This window comes from Jatropha curcas, chromosome 3 (genome assembly GCF_041381405.1).
Source record: "Jatropha curcas cultivar XTBG-Jc1 chromosome 3, XTBG_Jcur_1.0, whole genome shotgun sequence".
Classification (NCBI taxonomy): domain Eukaryota; kingdom Viridiplantae; phylum Streptophyta; class Magnoliopsida; order Malpighiales; family Euphorbiaceae; genus Jatropha; species Jatropha curcas.
Genome location: NC_143153.1, coordinates 174,210 through 182,781, shown reverse-complemented (window position 1 = coordinate 182,781; position 8,572 = coordinate 174,210). Strand labels below are relative to the sequence as shown.

General features: G+C 36.7%; 1 protein-coding gene across 1 annotated transcript; it reads left to right on the top strand.

The window, feature by feature from the left end:
- The first annotated feature begins 592 nt into the window (after positions 1 to 592).
- Positions 593 to 2,695, top strand: LOC105644905 (large ribosomal subunit protein eL38z/eL38y). Its single transcript, XM_012230411.4, has 3 exons — positions 593 to 729; positions 1,923 to 2,106; positions 2,438 to 2,695. Exons 1-3 carry the CDS (start codon positions 727 to 729, stop codon positions 2,458 to 2,460), a joined length of 210 nt encoding a protein of 69 aa, XP_012085801.1. The 5' UTR covers positions 593 to 726; the 3' UTR covers positions 2,461 to 2,695.
- Positions 2,696 to 8,572: the final 5,877 nt, after the last annotated feature.

Below are 8,572 nucleotides of genomic sequence, written 5' to 3'. Positions count from 1 at the left end.
CTCCCCAAATTTTAAATTCTACACCACTAGTACAAAAAATTGAACAGCTTTATTCACACGGTTCAAGGACCCTACTTGGCTTTCCTTCCCAACGAGGAATGGAATTAGAGGCTTTGGTGCTAATTTTTCCATCTCAAAGTAGTCAAGATTCTTATCCCTAGGACAAACTATTGAAAATGAGATACTTAGAGTAAAATTGAATTAATGTTAAAAAAATAAAAATAAGAATAAAAATTGATTGTAATAAAAATTATAATTATATATAATTATAAAAAAATCGACTATAAAATAAATACGTTACATAATATTTATGGATTTATCAATTTTATTTGATTCATCAGGAAGTTATTTTTATAATACTAAAAGTATTAAAATTATATAATTAGAAACAAATTTTAATTGTAAAGATTCTTTCAAATTAAAAAAGGAAGAATGAAAGTATCTGTTGAATAATCATTCACTTAAGTTTGAAATTTACTTACCAAATAAAAAATATGCTTAATAAAAAATTTCAATTAAATAAAATATTTTAATTAATAATTGAGATATAACTTTAAGAAAAAAAAAATATTAATATAATATATCGGCGAAGTGCGAGTATGTAAGTCCAATCGTTAGGGTTTATAACTTATAACCCATATATATATATCATCCCTTCATATTCCAAACACGACTCTGCTTCTCAGCCGCACATACTGAGCTCCGAGACCGAGAAGGAACGGAAAAATGGTAATGTCTCTTTGATCTCTTAGATTCATTTTTCTCGCTCGTTTGATGTAGGTAGATTGTTGCCATTTCATCTTCATACTTTGGTTGTGCTTGAGATATGTTGTTGGGTTGTCCTTCTCTGTTTGTGAAAAATATTGATTGTTTTTGGTAAACTTATATTAGATGAGGACTTATGCTTTTGATTGCAGCAATTTGCCATTGACAATCATAGTTGTAACTTGGAAAATAATCCGTGATGGACTTTTAATTCTCTCATCACAAGTTTTTCCTTTTCTTGAAAAGTTTGCAATTGGAAATTTGACTTCACTATAGACAGCTAGATGCATTTAGATTTTAATTGTTTGTCAACTTTAGCACTTATATTGTAATTTGTTTTAACTGGGGATCTATACTGAGACGTTTGAGGACATGGTTTGCAGAGCTGAGTTGTTTGATTCAGCCCCAGTTTGCATTTAAGTTGCCCAAATTTTTCTTTAGAATCTATGAATCTAAACTAGCTATTAATTTTTATATAACCATACTTTAGGAAACTTGAGCAACTACAAGACAAAGCTGAAATACATTTCCTTGATTAAAGCAAGTTATGTGTGTTTGGTCTTGGTTTGGGTGCTGAAAAACATAAAATTATATGAATGAGTTGCAGGGAGATTTGAACTAGTCTAATTAAATTTCCATTTGCATTGTTTTGATGTCTAAAAATGTAAAAAGTAAGTGAAACTTATATACTCATTTACCTCCTATTGAATAGTTTTGATTGTTGGGACATGAAGTGGTAAAAGGTTCCGTTCTAATGTATTTCTCTTTCATAATGGAAAGAAATAAAAGGATGCTTTGGAGGGATCTTGGAAGTGTGATTTTATTTCTGTTCTATTTAAGTATTCAAGCAATAAAGGGAAAAACTTTATTTCTTTTTCCTCTTTTCCCTTCCCTTTGACGAAATTGAGTAGCCTGCCACTGTAGCTCCTATTATGTTTTGAAAAAATTGATTGCTTTGTCATGCAGCATTTGATGACATTTTTGTGGTTAACGTCTTGGTTGTTGTTGTTGTTGTTGTAAAGGATTGCACTGGCTTTCACTATCTTTTGTCTCAGTTGATGCATATAATTTTTCCCTTGTTAATCAAATATTTAAATCACCCAATGATGTGAATTCTCTAACACCTTTTTATTTTTTGTTTTATTTTGCATCAACAGCCAAAGCAAATACATGAAATCAAGGATTTCCTTCTTACAGCAAGAAGAAAGGATGCTCGTTCTGTCAAGATCAAGAGAAGCAAAGATGTGGTGAAGTTCAAGGTTCGCTGCTCCAAATATCTTTACACACTTTGTGTGTTCGACTCTGAGAAGGCTGACAAGTTGAAGCAATCTCTTCCCCCAGGTATAATCTCTCTCTCTCATTTATTAATTTTTTGGTGGTTCAACTTCTATATATATTCTATTCTGTGAAAATTTGGTCGCTGTGTTGTGATCTTGGTTCTTCCGCTTAGGAATTGAACACTCATATCTAGATCATGCATTAATTTAATTCTACAATTACAAAGAGTGCTGAATTGGGTATCTTTTCTTTTCCTTTGTCTCAATGCACTAGATTGTTAGTGCTTTGAGAACTTCACAATTATTTCTCTCGCTCTCTGAGTTCACTGGATGGGTTCATTCTGTAATCTGTCATTTTGTCTAGTCTAATTATCTGTTCATATTTCTATCTGTAGGTTTGACTGTACAAGACCTGTGAAGAAACATAAAGACTAAAGTTTTTGGCCTTATGAGAAATGAAGGGATCCAAGTCTTTTGCCTTTTTTCTATTGTCTTTTGGGTAATGTTATCAATTTCGTTGACTGTTGAAGTAGTTATGCTGTTTGCCCAACGTTTGCTTATGGACTCCATATGAACTGGTAGACATGAGCTGTTGAGTTTGTTATGAATTTTGATAATACTTTCAACTTGAGCACTTGGTATTATGATCGTTATTACCTGATTCTATTTCTGGATGAGAAACTATAATTGCAAATTAGTAGTTGATATTTGCTTATGCAAACTCCTGGAGTTTCATTATCTTCTTTCTATGACTTTTAACAGCCTGTAAAATTTTTGAAGATCATTGATCGTAGTTGTTGAAAACTTTAATTAAGGTCTCAGACTCTAGGGATTTCTTGGAGATCATTGATCGCAGTGGGTTGAAAGTTTGGTTTCATTGAACCTGAAGGACTGTAAGAACCTCTGGGCTCGTGGCACTTTCAAGTAGTATGTGTAATTTTGAAGCATCAAAATGCTTATTTTGCATGGCTCCACTAGACTTGGTAAATTGCCCAATTGGTTGGAGGAAATGGCGTTTTTGATGCAGCTGGAGTTGTTAGAAAACAACTTACATTTGCTAAAATGCAATTTTCCATCCCTAGGCCCTTGGATTCTGTGCTTCCTTCTTTGACAGCTTTACCCTTTTTTGAGGAAAATCACTTTAATCTGACGAAAGGGGGAATAATATTTTTACCATTTTCAGTTTGGTAGGCACTTGGGAATTACATGCAGTGTTCGACTCCACTCTCAGTAGATTCAGCACAAACAGCACTTGTTTCTCGAGTGCTCTTCGACTATAAAATTTACGAGAATAGTTAATTCTGAAGAATTTTTTTAGGTAGACTCCGTCAGTAATTTTTCCTACCAAGGTGAGTCAGTCCTGAATGGCAGGAAGTACTATCCTAATAGCCTGCTTAATCTCATTTCCTCCTGAGAAATTCATTTTCATTTAATGAATATCTATAGCATCTAAGTTTTCTATTTTTCTATTCTATTAAAAACTTGCAATCAATTGTATCCTGCCAAAATGGCTTGTTGGAATGCACTCGGTGCAGTTCATTTTCTTCTTCATCTGAACCCTCGCCTCTGCAATCTCATCTCATCATCCATCAAACAATTAATTAATCAAACAACCAATTAATGCAGTAATATTCAAATAATAATAATAAAAAAAACATCCAAATCCAATTCCAAAATCCAAATCCAAGAAAAAGCTTTCTTGACCGTAAATAATCCGTAAATAATTATAATACTGCTGATAATTAGAATACTAGTTTACTATATAAATAATTAAGAATAGCATAAATAAGATAATATTAGTTATTATTTATGTTTAATTCTAATATTAGTACTGTTGGACATCGGCTCTGATACCAGTTGTTGAGGATAAATTACGCAAAATTCCCGGCAAGTCAGATTTATGAGGGAGCAAAAGAAAATGATAACACACAATTTGATAACGGAGTTCGGCCAATCTTGCATACGTCTCCGGACTGCTACAAATCTTTTATAGGAGAAAAATAAATAAAGTGTTTACATACACTTACAACCCTCTATCCAAGAATACCCGAAAAATTAAGCTTAATTTTTCTTCTTGAATAATCTTTCTATTTTTCTCACCTACAATTGCTCTCACTCGCTCTGTCTTGGTGTTGATGTTGAAGCAATATATCCTCTCCTATTTATAGGAGAGGTTTAACGTGTCCACAGAAAATGTAGCGCGTCCACCGATTCCTAACGCGTCCACTGAAAATAAATTTTCCTCTTCCTTTTTATTTTTTCAAACTGTGTGGGTTCCACATGTCGGAGGGACCTACAATAATACTTTGACAATCTCCCACTTGAAGACTGATTTTAATCTGTCTTCACACATCAATCATGCGGTAGTCTTCTCTGGTCTGTTATTCTAGCAGGTCAACTGAAGTTGAGCAAAACTTCAGTTTGTCAATGGTCACCACCTTTGTTAACATGTCAGCTGGATTCTTGTTTTCTTGAATCTTCTCTAACTTTAGCACATCATTCTCAAGCAGAGACCTGATGAAATGATATCGAAGACCAATGTGTTTTGTTCTAGAATGGAATGCTGAATTTTTTTGCCAAATGTATTGCACTCTGACTATCACTGTACAAAACATTCTTTTCCTGCATGAATCCCAACTCTGTTAACAAGCCTTGAAGCCATATCATCTCTTTGCTGGCTTTGTCACTGCGACATACTCAGCTTCTATGGTGGATAGAGCTACAATGTTCTGTACTTGTCACATCCAACAAACAGCTGTAGTACCAACAGTGAAAATATAACATGTGGTGCTTCTTCGGTGATCAACGTCGCCTCCATAGTCCGCATCTACATAACCTTGTACTTTTAGGTCTCCTTTCCCAAAGTACAAACATTTCTCAGTAGTGCCTCGTACATACCTCAAAATCCACTTTACCGCTTCGCAATGAGCTTTTCCTGGATTTGACATATACCTGCTAACAACTCCCATTGCATGGCCAATATTTGGTCTTATACAGACCATTGCATACATCAAACTTCCTATGGCTGAAGCATAAGGAATTTTGGCTATATCTTTTCTCTCTTCTTCCGTCTGAGGGGACTGGTCCTTGGATAGGCGAAAATGGCTAGCCAAGGGTGTGCTGACCGGCGTAGCTTCGTGCATGTTGAATCTTTGCGATACACGATTGATATACTCAGCCTGAGATAACTGCAACACCTGTTTTTGCTTATCTCTCGTGATTTGCATTTCAAGAATCTTTTTCGCTGGACCTAAGTCCTTCATGTCAAATTCTTTTGACAATTGCTTCTTCAAGTTTTTGATTTCGTTTATATCTGGTCCTGCTACTAACATATCATCAACATAAAGTAACAGAATGATATAACTAGTCTTAAACCTTTTGAAGTAGCAACAGTGGTCGACATTGCACCTCTGGAAACCTTCTCTGTGCATGAAGCTATCAAATTTTCTGTACCACTGTCTTGGGGCTTGCTTTAGGCCATACAAGCTTTTCTTGAGTTTGCACACCATATTCTCTTTTCCTTTTTCTGAGAATCCTTCTGGCTGGTACATGTATATCTCCTTATCCAAGTCTCCGTGAAGAAACGCCGTCTTTACGTCCAACTGCTCAAGGTAGAGCCCTTCACTGGCAACAATACTCAACACAAACCTGATAGTATTGAGTTTTACAACTGGTGCAAATATTTCGGTGTAGTTAATTCCTTCCTTTTGCTGGAACCCTTTGACTATCAGTCGAGCTTTGTATCTCTTGGAACCATCATGTTCCTCTTTCACTCGATACACCCATTTGTTGTGAAGTGCCTTCTTTCCCACGGGTAGCTCAGCTAGTTCCCATGTTTGATTGGAGATTAAAGACTTCATTTTGTCTTTCATGGCAAGCTCCCACTTCCTTGCATCTGCCGTTTGACATGCTTCCTCAAAGCATTCAGGTTCTCCTCCATCTGTTAATAACAAATAATTCATATATTTTCTGTTAGGCTTTGGAGGACGTTCAGACCTTCTTAAAGCTTTTGGAGGAGAAGTTTATGGTGTGTCAGTTGATTCCTCTGATTGAGTATATTTAACTAACTCATTTGACAGACTTTCTGAGATATCGTCCACCTCTATAAACACTGGCCCACTCTGCTCTGAGTCGCTGGCAACTGTGTTATGGCTATTCTTGTACATCATTCTTTCATTGAAGACCACATCTCTACTGCGAATCACTTTTTTGTTTTCTTCATCCTAGAGGCGGTATCCAAACTCATCTCCGCCATAGCTGATGAAAATGCATTTCTTAGATTTGGGATCAAACTTATTCCTGCCATGATCACTTATATGCACATATGCTACACAACCAAAAACTCTTAGGTGTGAGAGTTTTACTTCTTTTCCACTCCATACCTCTTCTGGTATTTTGTGCTCCAATGGTACCGATGGACCTCGGTTGATCAAGTAAGCTGCTGTGTTGACTGCTTCTGCTCAGAACTGCTTTGGTAAGCCTGATTGTACACGTAAGCTTTTGGCTCTTTCTGTCAACGTTCGATTCATGTGCTCAGCTACACCATTGTGTTGAGGTGTGCCTGTCACGGTTCTCTCCAACTTGATTCTATGCTCATAGCAGAACTTCTTGAACCTGGTGTCTTCATATTCACTACCATTGTCGATTCTGAGCTTTTTGATCTTCAATCCTGTCTCATTTTCAACCATAGCTTTCCAAATTCTGAAAGCATCAAATACTTCTGACTTATATTTTAGAAAGTAAACCCATACCTTCCGAGAGTGATCATCAATAAAAGTCACAAAGTATTGTTTCCCACCAATGGATGAGACAGTAGTTGGTCCCCACACATCGAAGTGAACAAGCTCAAGTTTCTCCTTCTTTGGGATTCTTCTATTTGTCTGAAAGCTGACTCTTTTCTGCTTTCCAAATATGCAGTCTTCACACATGTCAATTTCAATTGACTGAAGACCTAGTAGTTTTCCTTGTGAATGTAGAACTTTCATTCCCTTCTTACTCATATGGCCAAGCCTTTGATGCCATAGATTGGGAATTCCATTGTTTGATGCAACAACAATGGATTAGCTTGCTCCTCCTACGCTGTAAAGAGTACCACTCTTATTGCCACGAGCAACTATCATTGCACCCTTTTAATCTTCCATTTATCACCATGGAAGGTTGTTGTGTAACCATTACTGGCCAACTGGCCTATTGAGATTAAGTTCTTTCTCAAGTCAGGAATATGCCTGACATCCTTCAACTCACATGTAAACCCATTCAACTTAATCTTCACTACTCCTTTACCAACAATATTACATGGTTGGTCATTACCAATGTATACTTTTCCAAAGTTTCCGAGGGCATACCTTTCAAAGAGTTCTTTTTCTGAAGTTGCATAGAATGACACACCGAAGTCTAAAACCCAAGACTCCTGCTTGCTCTCCAAAGAGCATATAAGCGCATCATCTTCTCCTGAGATGGAAGCAACATTTGCCTCTAATTTCCCCTCCTGGTTCTTCGATGCATTCTTGCACTGATTTTTGTAGTGCCCAGTTTTTCCACAATTCCAACATTCGATGGTCTTTGTGCTATTGAAATTACTGGGATTCCTGGATTTGGACCTCCTGTCCTTTGATTTGCCTCTGTAGTTTGATCTACCGCGTCCATTCCCTCTGGTTGAATTTCTTTCTCTCGATTCTGTATGCAAGACTGAAGAAGTTGAAGGTTCACCTGACTCTCTCCGTCGGATCTCTTCACTGAGAACCAGGTCACGAACATCGTCAAATTTTAACTTATTGCTTCCGGACGAGCTACTCACAGTTGTGACAGTAGCATTCCAACTTTTTGGTAGGGAAGACAAAAATCAATGCTCGTACCTCTTCATCAAATTCAATTCCAACTGAACTCAATCGGATTGTTACTGTATTGAGTTCATTGAGATGTTGGGCCACAAATGCGTTTTCCGTTATTCATAGATTGAATAATCGCCTCATCAAGTGAACTTTGTTTGCGGCCGATGGCTTCTCATACATACTGGAAAGAGAGGCCATAAGACCCACCGTGGTCTTTTCTTTTGCTATGTTGAAGGTAACATTGCGAGAGAGGGTTAAACGAATAACCCCGAGTGCTTGTCTGTCTAGAAGATTCCAATCTTCTTCCTTCATAGCCTCTGGCTTCGTTCCGGAGAGAGTTTGAAAAGACCTTTCTGATACAGATAATCCTCTATCTGCATTTTCCAAAAGCCAAAATTTGCACCGTCGAATTTTTCAATTTTCGACTTTCCTTCATCTGTAGCCATTGCTCCCACTCAAGTCTGACTTCGCCTTGATTGTTAGTATACGTGAATAGTAGCTGTGAATAGTAATAGTATACGTGAATAGTATTAGTACACGTAAATAGTAACTGTATACGTGAATAGTACTATGCGTGAATAATACTGGCCTTAAGAGTCACGGGCTCAGCAACAGTAATGCTAATAGTACTGTTCACCACCAACTCTGCGTTACTATTTCACTATTCACCACTAAGTCGATACTACAACGTCTTTCCGA

What these genes read in the sequence shown, in the direction of transcription:
- LOC105644905 (XM_012230411.4), top strand. An exon ending in GAAGCAATCTCTTCCCCCAG is followed by an intron (nt 2,107 to 2,437) that starts GTATAATCTCTC and finishes TTCTATCTGTAG; the next exon opens with GTTTGACTGTACAAGACCTG.